This window comes from Mytilus galloprovincialis, chromosome 2, assembly GCF_965363235.1.
Source record: "Mytilus galloprovincialis chromosome 2, xbMytGall1.hap1.1, whole genome shotgun sequence".
Lineage (NCBI taxonomy): Eukaryota > Metazoa > Mollusca > Bivalvia > Mytilida > Mytilidae > Mytilus > Mytilus galloprovincialis.
Window position 1 is genome coordinate 69794774 of NC_134839.1, and position 16308 is coordinate 69811081.

Below are 16308 nucleotides of genomic sequence, written 5' to 3' on the forward strand. Positions count from 1 at the left end.
TGTATAGATATCAGGCCCCAGTTGGAGTATGTTCATTACTCTGTAGAGAAATCAGGCTCAAGTTAGAGTATGTTCATTATTCTGTAGAGATATCAGGCTCAAGTTAGAGTATGTTCATTATTTTGTAGAGATATCAGGCTCAAGTTAGAGTATGTTCATTATTTTGTAGAGATATCAGGCTCGAGTTAGAGTATGTTCATTATCCTGTATGAATATCAGGCCAAAGTTAGAGTATGTTCATTATTCTGTAGAGATATCAGGCTCAAGTTAGAGTATGTTCATTATTCTGTAGAGATATCAGGCTCAAGCTTAGTGTGTTCATTATTTGATAGAGATATCAGACTCAAGATAGTGTGTGTTCGTTATTCTATAGAGATATCAGACTCAAGCTAGTGTGTGTTCATTATTCTGTAGAGATATCAGGCCCAAGCTTAGTGGATTCCTTATCCTGTAGAGATATCAGGCCCAAGCTTAGTGGGTTCCTTATCCTGTAGAAATATCAGGCCAAAGTTAGAGTATGTTCATTATTCTGTAGAGATATCAGGCTCAAGTTAGAGTATGTTCATTATTCTGTAGAGATATCAGGCTCAAGCTTAGTGTGTTCATTATTTGATAGAGATATCAGACTCAAGATAGTGTGTGTTCGTTATTCTATAGAGATATCAGACTCAAGCTAGTGTGTGTTCGTTATTCTGTAGAGATATCAGGCCCAAGCTTAGTGGATTCCTTATCCTGTAGAGATATCAGGCCCAAGCTTAGTGGGTTCCTTATCCTGTAGAGATATCAGGCCCAAATTAGTGTGTGTTCATTATTCTATAGAGATAACAGGTCCAAACTAGCATGCTGATTATCCTGTATAGATATCAGGCTCAGGCTAGTGTGTTATCATTATCTTGTATAGATATCAGGCCCCAGTTGGAGTATGTTCATTATTCTGTAGAGATATCGGGCTCAAGTTAGAGTATGTTCATTATCCTGTATGAATATCAGGCCAAAGTTAGAGTATGTTCATTATTCTGTAGAGATATCAGGCTCAAGTTAGAGTATGTTCATTATTCTGTAGAGATATCAGGCTCAAGTTAGAGTATGTTCATTATTTTGTAGAGATATCAGGCTCAAGTTAGAGTATGTTCATTATTTTGTAGAGATATCAGGCTCGAGTTAGAGTATGTTCATTATTCTGTAGAGATATCGGGCTCAAGTTAGAGTATGTTCATTATCCTGTATGAATATCAGGCTCTAATTAGAGTATGTTCATTATTCTGTAGAGATATCAGGCTCAAGTTAGAGTATGTTCATTATTTTGTAGAGATATCAGGCTCAAGTTAGAGTATGTTCATTATTTTGTAGAGATATCAGGCTCAAGTTAGAGTATGTTCATTATTCTGTAGGGATATGAGGCTCAAGTTAGAGTATGTTCATTATCCTGTATGAATATCAGGCTCTAGTTAGAGTATGTTCATTATTCTGTAGAGATATCAGGCTCAAGTTAGAGTATGTTCATTATTTTGAAGAGATATCAGGCTCAAGTTAGAGTATGTTCATTATTTTGTAGAGATATCAGGCTCAAGTTAGAGTATGTTCATTATTCTGTAGGGATATGAGGCTCAAGTTAGAGTATGTTCATTATGCTGTATGAATATCAGGCTCTAGTTAGAGTATGTTCATTATTCTGTAGAGATATCAGGCTCAAGTTAGAGTATGTTCATTATTTTGTAGAGATATCAGGCTCAAGTTAGAGTATGTTCATTATTTTGTAGAGATATCAGGCTCAAGTTAGAGTATGTTCATTATTCTGTAGAGATATCAGGCTCTAGTTAGAGTATGTTCATTATTCTGTAGAGATATCGGGCTCAAGTTAGAGTATGTTCATTATCCTGTATGAATATCAGGCTCTAGTTAGAGTATGTTCATTATTCTGTAGAGATATCAGGCTCAAGTTAGAGTATGTTCATTATTTTGTAGAGATATCAGGCTCAAGTTAGAGTATGTTCATTATTTTGTAGAGATATCAGGCTCAAGCTTAGTGTGTTCATTATTTGATAGAGATATCAGACTCAAGATAGTGTGTGTTCGTTATTCTATAGAGATATCAGACTCAAGCTAGTGTGTGTTCGTTATTCTGTAGAGATATCAGGCCCAAGCTTAGTGGATTCCTTATCCTGTAGAGATATCAGGCCCAAGCTTAGTGGGTTCCTTATCCTGTAGAGATATCAGGCCCAAATTAGTGTGTGTTCATTATTCTATAGAGATAACAGGTCCAAACTAGCATGCTGATTATCCTGTATAGATATCAGGCTCAGGCTAGTGTGTTATCATTATCCTGTATAGATATCAGGCCCCAGTTGGAGTATGTTCATTATTCTGTAGAGATATCGGGCTCAAGTTAGAGTATGTTCATTATCCTGTATGAATATCAGGCCAAAGTTAGAGTATGTTCATTATTCTGAAGAGATATCAGGCTCAAGTTAGAGTATGTTCATTATTCTGTAGAGATATCAGGCTCAAGTTAGAGTATGTTCATTATTTTGTAGAGATATCAGGCTCGAGTTAGAGTATGTTCATTATTCTGTAGAGATATCGGGCTCAAGTTAGAGTATGTTCATTATCCTGTATGAATATCAGGCTCTAATTAGAGTATGTTCATTATTCTGTAGAGATATCAGGCTCAAGTTAGAGTATGTTCATTGTTTTGTAGAGATATCAGGCTCAAGTTAGAGTATGTTCATTATTTTGTAGAGATATCAGGCTCAAGTTAGAGTATGTTCATTATTCTGTAGGGATATGAGGCTCAAGTTAGAGTATGTTCATTATCCTGTATGAATATCAGGCTCTAGTTAGAGTATGTTCATTATTCTGTAGAGATATCAGGCTCAAGTTAGAGTATGTTCATTATTTTGTAGAGATATCAGGCTCAAGTTAGAGTATGTTCATTATTTTGTAGAGATATCAGGCTCAAGTTAGAGTATGTTCATCATTCTGTAGAGATATCAGGCTCTAGTTAGAGTATGTTCATTATTCTGTAGAGATATCAGGCTCAAGTTAGAGTATGTTCATTATCCTGTATGAATATCAGGCTCTAGTTAGAGTATGTTCATTATTCTGTAGAGATATCAGGCTCAAGTTAGAGTATGTTCATTATTTTGTAGAGATATCAGGCTCAAGTTAGAGTATGTTCATTATTTTGTAGAGATATCAGGCTCAAGTTAGAGTATGTTCATCATTCTGTAGAGATATCAGGCTCTAGTTAGAGTATGTTCATTATTCTCTAGAGATATCAGGCTCAAGTTAGAGTATGTTCCTTATTCTGTAGAGATCTCAGGACAAGGTAGAGTATGTTCATTATTCTGTAGAGATATCAGGCTCAAGTTGGAGTATGTTCATTATTCTGTAGAGATATCAGGTCAAAGTTAGAGTATGTTCATTATCCTGTAGAGATATCAGGCTCAAGCTAGTGTGTGTTCATTATTCTGTAGAGATATCAGGCTCAAGTTAGAGTATGTTCATTATTCTGTAGAGATATCAGGCTCAAGTTAGAGTATGTTCATTATTCTGTAGAGATATCAGGCTCAAGTTAGAGTATGTTCATTATTCTGTAGAGATATCAGGCTCAAGTTAGAGTATGTTCATTATTCTGTATAGATACTTACACAAATCAGAAAACAGCTTACAAATAACACTTATTTTCAAGAAGTACAGGATCACAGGAAAAACTGACCCAATTTTGACTTCAGACAAGGGATGAATGGTAAAAATATGAAAATATATCAGGGCTCATTATTTTGAAGAAAAATCATGCTAAAGGTTGTGTGTTTATTATTTTATAGAGATATCAGGTCCAAGCTAGTGTGTTTATTATAATATAGAGATATCAGGCTCAGGCTAGTGTGTGTTCATTATTTTGTAGAGATATCAGGTCCAAGCTAGTCTGGTTGTTCATTATTTTGTAGAGATACCAGGCCAAAGCTAGTGTGCGTGTTCATTATTTCGTAGAGATATCAGGCCCAAGCTTAGTGTGTTGATTATTCTATAGAGACATCAAGCTCAAGCTAGTGTGTGTTCATATTTGTAGAGATATCAGGCTCAAGTTAGAGTATGTTCATTATTCTGTAGAGATATCAGGCCCAAGCTAGTGTGTGTTCATTATTCTGTAGAGATATCAGGTCTAAGTTAGTGTCTGCTCATTATTCTGTAGAGATATGAGGCCAAAGCTAGTGTGCGTGTTCATTATTTTGTAGTGATATCAGGCCCAAGCTTAGTGTGTTCATTATTCGATAGAGATATCAGACTCAAGCTAGTGTGTGTTCGTTATTCTATAGAGATATCAGACCCAAGCTTAGTGTGTTGATTATTCTATAGAGACATCAAGCTCAAGCTAGTGTGTGTTCATATTTGTAGAGATATCAGGCTCAAGTTAGAGTATGTTCATTATTCTGTAGAGATATCAGGCCCAAGCTAGTGTGTGTTCATTATTCTGTAGAGATATCAGGCCCAAGTTAGGGTTTGTTTATTATTCTGTAGAGAAATCAGGCTCAAGTTAAGAGTATGTTCATTATCCTGTAGAGATATCAGGCTCAAGTTAGAGTATGTTCATTATTCTGTAGAGATATCAGACTCAAGTTAGTGTGTGTTCATTATTCTGTAGAGATATCGGGCTCAAGTTAGAGTATGTTCATTATTCTGTAGAGATATCAGGCTCAAGTTAGAGTATGTTCATTATTCTGTAGAGATATCAGGCTCAAGTTAGTGTGTGTTCATTATTCTGTAGAGATATCGGGCTCAAGTTAGAGTATGTTCATTATTCTGTAGAGATATCAGGCTCAAGTTGGAGTATGTTCATTATTCTGTAGAAATATCAGGCTCAAGTTAGAGTATGTTCATTATTCTGTAGAGATCTCAGGCTCAAGTTGGAGTATGTTCATTATTCTGTAGAGATATCAGGCTCAAGTTAGAGTATGTTCATTATTCTGTAGAGATATCAGGCTCAAGTTAGAGTATGTTCATTATTCTGTAGAGATATCGGGCTCAAGTTAGAGTATGTTCATTATTCTGTAGAGATATCAGGCTCAAGTAAGTGTGTGTTCATTATTCTGTAGAGATATCGGGCTCAAGTAAGTGTGTGTTCATTATTCTGTAGAGATATCGGGCTCAAGTAAGTGTGTGTTCATTATTCTGTAGAGATATCGGGCTCAAGTAAGTGTGTGTTCATTATTCTGTAGATACAGGCTTACAAGATATTTGGCCATAAGACTGTACATGTATCATGTGTGGTGTATGTGTGTTCATCAGACTAGATATATCAGGCCAAGGCTTTTATGTGCTAGTTTATCTTAAAATATAAGACCCAGGATAGGTGTGTTCATTATTGTGTAAATATATCAGCTTAAAATTGGACAACTATCTTACAGATAAAAGAATGTTGATATACCAGGTAATCAACTATAGGTCACAGTTAGTCTTCAATAAAGAGAAAATCCATACTGTGTAGTAAACTATGAAAGGAATCAGAATGTCTAAATGTGACAAAATTCAAACAAGAAAATTTTCTACCTGATTTACGTTAAAACAATTGTCTACTAAACATGTAGGCCTAGGGTCTCCTTAGTAAAAAAATGGTTTTAAACTTGAGGTTGGAGGGATTTGGATATTATGCTCCTCCTATATCTTAACTCAGTGATTCTGTTTCTTACCTTTTTAAAAGATTTGAACACATGGCATTTAAACACATTAGAAGGTCCATCCCTAGCTATATAACTCCATATCTTCAGGTCTTGTGAGTCGTGAGATACATAAAATATTCTGTAATTATAAAATAAATCAAAACTGAGAGACAATTTAATATTGATTTGTGCATGAAATATTGCCGAAAATGAGCTTTCAATCTAAAAGTAATTATTTTGCTCTTTTATGTATGCAAAGGCATTTTTCTTCTTAAAAATGTTTTCCTTTTCTAGATAATAGAAACTTAACTGTGAAAGCTTTATTCTGCATATTGTCAGGCACATTATCAGAAGTAAAGCATAAACACGAACTGGTTTGTAGTCATTCAAATGTTGCAGTGAATAGCATGTTGTTTCATAAAGAACGCCCACCTTTTTCTTTATGCTTTTATACATGACAATCTCATTAAAATAAGAACAACTGTGTTTAAGCATATTTTTCATGTGAAAATCATATTTCAATGTACTTTTGTATTTTATTCTGCCAGAAAAAACTGTTGACAGTTTATATATTACCAGATATCTATCTTTCAAAAACAAGTTCAAAGAATCGTATGGATTAAACCGGATGTCAAAAATATAAATTAATCATATTCTTTGATCACATGTATAAGATTTAAAAGATGATACATTTTCTTATTCCAATTACAAATTAAGTGCAATGTACTTCAAACACAGCCAGTTTGATGAGAAGTAAACATGGAATAGTAATTAAACAAATGCAGTATAACTCTACACCTGGATGTCATTAGAGATGTACATTTATCACTGCACCAATATGCATCAGCTCCTGACAGAGTTGGCTGAGGGGATAATGGGAAATTGATTATTATGTTACATGATGATCACTGTCCCAAGATGCAATTGTCATCAATTTTAATTTTATATATATAAAAGTAGGATTTAAGTCTACAATTAAAATAAATTTCAGGACCTGAACTTCATCAAATTGCTATTAATCACAAATAATGCAATATCAGTGCAAACTCGTAGGTTTTTGTTTAGTAATTACTAAAGAGTTCATTTGAACTGAAATTTCTTAAAGATGTATTGTATACATGTATAATACATTTTTAGTTCTAATTTGTTTTATCAGTTTCCCCTTATACCTAGTTGATTATTTTGTTATTTCAGACAGCTATAGTCAGAAATTTTCATGATGAGGACTTTGAACTCTGTAGATTGCAACTCTATTTGAATCTCAAACAATTGATAAGAAATGTACACAGCTACTTTTGCATAGGTACTATTTCTGTACTAAAAATATGTAGTACTGGAAATCTACTTTTAATATTCAGTACTATTTTGTTACTTTAAAATTATTGTAATATTCAAGTAACTGTATTTTACAGTACTTAATTTGTACTTGAAATTTAGGTACTACAGATTTTTGGTTTCTACCGTTACATTTTCAGCATTTTGAAAGTTTTTCTATTTCAAATCTCTTAAAATTATGATTTTCAAACATGGAATATTGCATTATTTCTGTACCAAAATATTTAGTACAAATCAAGTACTGTAAAATAAAAGTACCTAAATATTACAATAATTTTAAAGTAAAGAAATAGTACTAAATATTAAAAGTAAATTTCTAGTACTACATATTTTTAGTACAGAAATAGTACCCATGCAAAAGTAGCTGTGTATGACAAAATTAGGCCAATAGAGGACCGTTAGCCATACACATAATTAAGACAACAGGAGTAAGCTAGTTCATATTGATATATCAGTAAAAATAATCTCCTTCCCAGTCATACACTTGTTCATTTTAACAAAATATTTGAACTGTGCATGTATTATGAAGTTTAAGAAACATTAATTGCACAAAACATTCAAACACCAATTCTGTGTTTAACAAACAGCTCATACTTACCTAAAGATAGGATGTTGCATCAACATTAATCTTTCCTCTGCTGTTTGACCATCCAAGCTTTTCTGAAAATATGAAGACAAATATGGTTGGGTGAAATGTTTCTGAGAAACTTATCTATCAGAACTAAGAGTTCATATGCTCTGTAAACAAATCAGACTGATTAATTGTGATTTTACACCACAAGCACATAGAGTATGTCATGATAGATAGGCAATTAAAGGCATTTGTTTTTTTTTTCAGCTCAAATCCGGATAAGGTATAAAATTGACATGAAATGACAATCATTTTATTTGAACTCATGAAAAAATAGCTATGAATGCTTGAAACATAGTAAGCAATGGGGATATGAAGTAAATCTTTAATTTCTTCTGATATATCTAATCAGAAAAATTCAAACGTAATAATATACCTGATTATGACAGCATTTTAATAGGTCATCTGTATCCCTTTCACAGAACTGTAAATGTTATTGTAAAACAATTGATTTTCTGGGTGTTAGACCAGACTGAATATAATCTGAATTTCAGTGTGAATGTAAACATTCTCAATTTTATTTATATTTTTCAAAAAGAAGTGACCGGATTGTTTTTTACCAGTTGGTGAAAATATACTTGAATTTACTGATGAAATTTTTCACTCTACCTCTAATATGCACCTTCATGTCTCTTCTCCTGTGCCGAATTGACCTTAATATCAGTAGTAATTGTTAACTCCTGTAACTTTGCAAAATTCCCATATTTCATAAGAATTGTACATGCAAAAAACACTGCTATTAAATCCCAAATGGAATTATGAAATAACATATGAAAAATTATCTTTTGTTATTAAAAGGATCCTTTACTGTGCTGAGGTTGTGAAACAAGGAGTCTATATTTTTTTTTTAATAAGATATTTTTTTTTTTTAAATAATTGAAAGACAATTATGTCATTATCTAAAATGGTTTATAAAATTTCAAATGTACTCGAACCATACGGAATTGGAATGTTTTCAATATTCCTTTTAGAGCAAAAAAAGAGATAATAAACAATAGTGAAGTTTTATGTCATATAAACTTTCCCTCTAAAGTCATTATCCACTTGTTGTTCCATCCATTATCTTGCAGGAAATAATGGTTTCCTTCAAATTACTACTTAACCGACGAAACTTTTGTCACAATGAAATTAAATCAAGGAATGAGCTACTTAATCACTATTACCGAGACTGACAATGACAGATTTCACCTTTGACAACCAAAGATGGAAATTGTATATTTCACGCTTTTACATGGAAAAAATTCTGACTATAACCAAGGAGTCATTGCGTATCATTACACTGTTATATATGACCATAGGGAATGTTTGGTAGTCAACAGTAAATCTACTTTCCTGTCTTATTTTAAAGTAGGTATTGATCTGATAACTGAGTTTACACTGGCAATAATTCCTCCAATACCAATGCTGTTGTCATCAAAGGGCCATTGAACATGAAGCAATCGATGTGACATCGGTGATCAAAACTAGACAATGACTACAAATTCCCCCTTTACAAACTATAATGAATATTGTTAAATTAACTATATTAGAGCTTTTGTATTTGTAGACAGCTGACAATCCCCTTAAAAGCTTCGTTTCCATTTGTATCAGTGAAAAACTTGTTTTGTAAAGGCAATCAGTAGTTGACACTTTTCAGGACATTCTTATACAGCTGACACTTCTTTTATTTACTTAGACTTTATTGTAAGCGATAAAGATTTAACTACAAATAAACTCATAACTATAATTGGTTTTAAGTACTAGTAAACGCATAACAATACATTTTTGTAATTATTTTATTAGTTGTCTCCTGAAGGCTTAATACAGAAATTTAAAGAAACCAGAAAAATATAATAAGAAAATTCCAAGTTCATAGAGTAATATTCATCCAGCTTAAGTTATAATATTGATAAATATAATTAGCAAATTTCCATTTAATAATTACTTTATCAGACATGTTCTTTCCATATCTTTCTATCTGTGTTCAGCAAACCTTGTGCTAGTATTACATAGAAAGTAAAAGTCTAACTTATAGTTAAAAAATTAAGTAACCAATTTAACACTTTAATTAGATCTTTGAGTATTGTTTTCATTGGTATAAATATTGACTTTTTGCATGAACCCCCTGAGGGGTTCATGCTTATATATTGGCGAGTTTTGGATGTGTCTATGGGCTACTCGATATCTCTCGGCCGCAAGTCAGAATAAAATTCTCGGAACGTCTCGAAAGTTTTCGGTCATCTATACAGGTCTTCACAGGTTGTTATCTACGTCTTTGATATGGTCCCTTGATGGCCCTTGACAACGCAATTATATTTGTTTTAAAACAACCACTGTACACTGTGTGTATCTGGGTCAATTATAACGTGGTATTGTCTTTTGTCTCGATAACATGTAAACAAATTATGTTAGAAGATTTAACCACGGGATACTGTGTATTTCATCATAGACTTACGGGATAGAACATTCTGTTTAAAATGTTAATTTTAGATAGGAAAACAGAAAGATAATATTCTTATCAAAAGAATTTAATTCAATCGGAATCAAAGAAATATATAAAAAATATATAATACTTTATTTATGTTTCTGAAGAAACTAACAATGATTGAAATCAGAATATTTTCAGAGTTTCAATTAAGAAACAGTCTGCACCAAAAACTTTTTCAACTTCTAGTCCGAAGACCAATATTCTGACATTTTTCTTATTGGGCCAAACAAAGTTTTGCAAAAGCTTACTAGTCCGAATGAAATTTTACTAGTCTGGGGCATCGGACTAGTGGCTAACCGTGCAGACTGAAGAAATAAGTATTTTATATGACGAGATACTCTGCTTTGGTATTTTTAAATATTCATTTGTAAAGGAAACATAAAAATCTAATCCAAATAAATTCTTGCATCCTACAAAAAATGTTTATAAACAATAATCATTATATTTCTACGTTAATTATTTCATACCATTTTAGTATTTAGCCGGGTTTTATGAGTAATTATTATTTATTTTTTTGTATTATAATATATCCATAAAACGGAAAGTAAAATAAATTTATTAATTATTTAAATTTTAAACGGTCGTGAACAAAAATACTTGTGTGTTTTCAATTCATAAAGCAATGATTTTAAATCCTTGCAGATCACAACAACCGCAAAAATAATTTACAATAATGACAATAAAATTTAATTACAACCATAATGTTGATTATTTTATACTGTTTTAGTATGGATTTAGAAGTCTTTGCTTATATTTTGTATAGTAATATATTCACATAGTGGAATGTTAGAATTTAAAAGTAGATTCATTCGATAAATAAAATGTCCATCCGTAAATACATGACGTTCGTGTTTATTGATATTATATATATTCAAAAGAATTTGGAAAAAAAAAATTACTGACCGGAACGTTAGTTTATTATAAAATTTTAATTCAATTTTTGTTTGTTTGTTTTAATACGTAGTTTAACCTTATAGCATCTACATATTTGTACTATGGTACGGTTTTGAAAATTGTATTCATTGTGTTGACCAACTATCCTACACGTCTTGATTCATTCACATTATAGATCACATTTCAAAAGCACACTATCGGTTTGCGTTCTCACAAATTCCGGATAAAATGTCAATGAATCCTGAGTCAAAACATTTAGTGTAGGCAGTTTGACATTCGAATTCAACTATTAGATTAAGATATGTGATGACGCAAATGTGTATTCTTTTCCTGAGCTTTCTATTTACTATTCCGTGCGCTAAAATACTACTTGCATGCAATACTATTAAATTCACTCGTGAAAGCTTATTTTCGTTTTTGTTATCTAAATTCAGGACACGGCAGAGAGCTTTACATATGACTTTCAAGCACGATCATTACTAACGGTATTCTAACCTCGAGTTGTTTCTCTTTTGTTTCTTTTTCGAGTCACTGTTCTATTATAAACTTTGACCTTTTCGAAAGGCTAAGGATTGTCTACCCAAGGAATAGATTCCTTAACTTTGTAATGTATTTAGCCTTTTAACTTTTTTTATTCGAGCGTCACTGATGCTTTTTTTGTAGACTTAACTCGTGTCTGGCGTACATCATTTTAATTCTGGTATCTTTTTATATCTACATACCTTTTTATATATTTTTTTTTAAAGTGTGCACAGGTTTATAAACTTCTGAATTAAGAAATATATACTTTCTTTTCACAGTCAATTATTTCAATTCAAAAGCAAACACAAATTCAGCAACAATCTTTTGGTGACCCCGCAGTCAGCGGTCTTAGGTTCATGTATTGCTTTTCTTTTTTTTAAAGAAAGCAACTTGTTTATCAATGATCTAAAACCAAACTAAAGATCATTTCTAAATACCTGAACATTTACAGATCAACATTCTGTCCATACCTATATTTTGGCATTGCACAGGGTGATGCTTTTGCTCAGACTGTTAACAATGTCTTTACACTAAATCCATTAGATGTTGGACAGAGTATATAAGATTTTTTTTTTACGATACAGGAATTATTTGTTGTTGTCATTATTGGCTTTGAACTAGCTTTCAGTAATTCAGATCTGTTCTTTGTGTCTTAAGAGTTATTGTAAGTTGTTTTTGTGCTTTTGATCAATCTGATGAGGTTATCCCAATTGATTTTTGTAGTTTGTTCTCATGTTGTGCTGTTCCAGGTATGAGAAGGGTTAGGGCCATTAAGCACCAGCAAACATGGATTACCCAGCTGCATTGTATATGTGCCTGTCCCCAATAAGAAGCCTGTAATTCAGTGGTTGTTGTTTGTTGCTATATATCATATTTTTTTTGTTAATTGTTTTGTATATTATTAAAATTTAAAAGGCCATTTTCTCATTTGAATTGTTCTACATTTGTCTGGTTGCTGTCTATTGTTGAAGGCAATACAGTGACCTATAGTTGATCACTTTTACGTCATTTAGTCTCTGGTGCAGAGATTATGTCTCATTGGTAATCATATGACATATTGTTATTTTTATATTAGATTCAAACCACATTTCTTAAAGTTTTTTAGATGTAACATTTTTGTGTGGAAAACCAAGACCTTTTTACAGAAATCCACACATCTTTCAGATCATTTTCTTTTGGCTTCTTTTTATTGATATATGTTTATAATCTAGCATCACCACAATCAATTTAAAATTGTAACAACTTATTTCAATTAAAAATACAATACAACTACTTCAAAAATATTTCCTAGAATTGACTGATCTTTTTACATACTTATTGAGAGGGTTGAACTTTTCTCTAATCCTCTTTTAAAAAACAAATTGATTTGTAAAGACAGACACTTATATATAAACCACTTTTTTATAGCTTTAATGAGGTCCATTTGCCGTATTCACAGGAAAAAATATAAAACATCAAATTAAACAGTTTTCATGTTAATCTATATGTCTATGGAATCTGGACTAATTCTATTTGTCTGTCTTAGATTCAAGGTGTCATTTGGTTATTAGTGTATACCCTTATGTCATTTTAGTGATTCTTATATTGTTATCTTTGAAAAAAAACCATTTTGATATTGTTTTAACCACTCATCTGCACCAAGGGCAGATATGAGAATTATTGCATTTAACTTTAAATTAGGTACTTTGGTTCAAATTGATTGTGTGATAGATTTCAGGAATCTAAACTTTAACATAGGTAAAAATAGCACATTTTTTTCATGGACTTATCTGATCATCTATGGAGAATCCAAATGGAGATAACCTTTAAAGAGAATTTTATCAAATACAATATTGCAATATTGAAGTACATAAGTCAGTTGGATTATCTCCCCTTTTACAATTAGGATCAGGTTATTTCCCCATCAACAAAAGGATCAGATTATCTCCCCTTTCACCAATTAGGATCATGAGAATATTTCTTAAAGCACATCCTCATATAGTTTTCTACATCTGTGTAAAGTTTCATTAATATCCATCCAGAGTTTAGGTGAAATTATGCTTACACTGAACACTGACAGACAGATTCCATACCTGTCAACTCACCCGTTTTTTGCGGGTGACACCCGTTATTTTCACCTCTCACCCGGGAGTTTTTCTTTACCCGGCGGGTCCCGGGAATTTCTAACATTACCCGTTTCACCCGGATTTCTGACCGGAATTGTTTCCGGTATTTAGAAGTAATACGACCTTCGGTTTTATCGGTCTTTTTCAATGTAACCAAAAGTCAAAATGTAGGACTTGTTTACCTGAGCTACGTAACGATATTTTCAACAAGCTACAAGATGAGTTCAGTGACTATCAGTTGACCCCATTAGATGAACTTCCCCTGAAACTGACATTGGTACATTTTGGGGAGAAATGTCCAAGTTGCATGACATTTTTCTTAACAAGCCAAGATTTTTTGTTTTGTCAAAACTTGCTAAAACATTACTGTTTTTTGCCAAACAGCAATGCAGACAGTGAGAGGGCATTTTCTTTAGTAAAGAAAATAGCTACAGAGTTTAGGGCTGATCTTAATAAGGATACACTGTGTGCTCTTCTTTCTTGTAAAATGAATACACATTTGCATTGCTATGAACTGAAACCAAGTGCAGTTCTTTTAAAGAATGCCAAGTCTGCTACTATGGAATATAACAATAGTCTGAAATAAACTTGTATACATGTTCTAACTGTTTTATATACATATTGACTATATAAATTATATGTAAACATATTTTTGTTCTTCAATTGAGCCCGCAAAATGTCGTACGCGTTATGACCTGAGATTTTTTTTCTCAATGCAGGTCATGACCTGACTTTTCATTTTCAGAGGTTGACAGGTATGCAGATGGACAGTATGATTCCCATATATCCCCCCAAAAAACTTTGTTTGCAGTATATGAACAAAATGTAAGTCACCGTTAAACTTATCAAGGCACCACACAATAAAACCTTTAAAATATTTTTGTTTAATTTCAAAGTTTTTTTTAAAGCTTTTCAGAATTCTTGGTTTGGCAAATATGTAAAGAGCCAACAAAAAGCAAATACATAATATACCAGTTTTTGTGAATATGAACAAATAACCTCAATCAGCATTTTCATATTATACCATAATACAGACACTTGAATTATTACCAACACTAGGAGATTTCTACCAGAAGTAAATCATTAGACATAATTGGGCAAATATCTGGCTATTTATTTACTTCAACATCTACATCTTACACAATTGGCAATAAGACGCTGTTACCCAGAAGCATGAAACGTGAGATTTAATAATCACCAATTCAGTTTGATTACATATTGATCATTGTCCATCTCAGTTGCTTTTTCTTATATTAGATCAAATTTGTATTTAGCCGACAAGTTCGACAGTGATGGTATATTCAATCTATTTTATATCTATTGATGGTGACGCTTTGTTAAAGGTCATTAATGAGGTTACACAAGTACTATATATGTCTAGGATTACAACTCAATAGAAGAAATGATCTTCAAGATTTTGACTGATTAGTCAGCATCTTTTTTAAAATATAAAAAAAATTAAAGAGTTCCTCTAAACCCTTTGTCTCGCCTGTGATTGCTGCTGTCAGTGTAAAATGGTGATGTTGATTGACAAAAACTAAGTACATTTATCACTAAAGTACAAAAAAAAACAACGAAAATCTAACTTTTTTCTTCAAATGCTATTTCTTAATCTGTTGAAAAGGCTCATTTCCAAAGTTTCAAAACATTCTAAGAACATTTAATAAATTCATTGATGTTTTAAAAATGTTATCCTTGACACTGTTATAAGTTTAAACAAACTAAGTTCAATTATCAATAAAATATGGGTGAAAATTAAAATATTTATACATTAATTTGATTCAGACATTATCTCTTTATAATAAAAAAAAACTTTTAACAAAATTTCCTAAATTTTCACCAAAGTCATTTGAAGTCTAATAAACTTTAACTTAACACTGTATGTCCATGTTAACTGCCAAAAAAACTTTTGTTTTTTAGGTGAAGTATAAATTATTTTTACAATTTCACTTACTGAGAATACTGCCTTTTGACCTTACAAAAGATTCTGTCTAAATTTGATAAAAAAAATATATGAAGGTTTGACAAAGCTATTTATTTCTGAAAATTTAAACCTTAGAATGTATCTAATACTATCTGCCAAAAAAACTATTTGTTTGTTTATCAGTAAAAAAACACAAATGCAAAATAAATATATATTTTTTAAAATTAAGCAGATTACTGTCTTTCAATCATAGAAAAAGAAACAAGAGTGCACACGCTGAAATGTCTCGCCTTCTATACAAATCATTGATATTATGTTGATAGTCCTAAGTATAAACCTAAGCTTTATTACAACTGTCACATAAACTTAACATTAACCAAGATAACTAAACAAAGACCAATGAACCTTGAAAATGAGGTCAAGGTCAGATGAACTATGCCAGGCAGACATGTACAGCTAACAATGCTTCTATACAACATATATAGTTGAAAACCTGAGCGACTGACATAAAGATCATAAAAAATATTTCCATACACCAAATATAGATGACCTATGGCATATAGTATTAAATAAAAAGACCAAAACTCAAAAACTTAACTTTGACCACTGAACCATGAAAATGAGGTCAAGGTCACATGACATCTGCCCGCTAGACATGTACACCTTACAATCATTCCATACAACAAATATAGTAGACCTATTGCATATAGTATGAGAAAAACAGACCAAAACACAAAAATTTAACTATAACCACTGAACCATGAAAATGA

The 16308-nt window shown here is 31.9% G+C and overlaps 1 protein-coding gene across 3 annotated transcripts in view; it reads right to left on the reverse strand.

Annotated features, from left to right (window-relative positions):
- LOC143064274 (carboxyl-terminal PDZ ligand of neuronal nitric oxide synthase protein-like) overlaps positions 1-16308 on the reverse strand; it is a 93170-nt gene that overhangs the window by 27069 nt on the left and 49793 nt on the right. For all 3 annotated transcript variants that reach the window (XR_012975211.1, XM_076237009.1, XM_076237010.1), the window contains 2 exons: positions 7594-7655; positions 5691-5799 (listed from right to left, as the gene is read on the reverse strand). Coding sequence is in view for 2 of the 3 variants with exons in the window: in XM_076237009.1 (XP_076093124.1) it covers positions 5691-5799; positions 7594-7655 (171 nt within the window). In the remaining variant the exon portion in view is untranslated. The remainder of the gene's footprint in view (positions 1-5690; positions 5800-7593; positions 7656-16308) is intronic.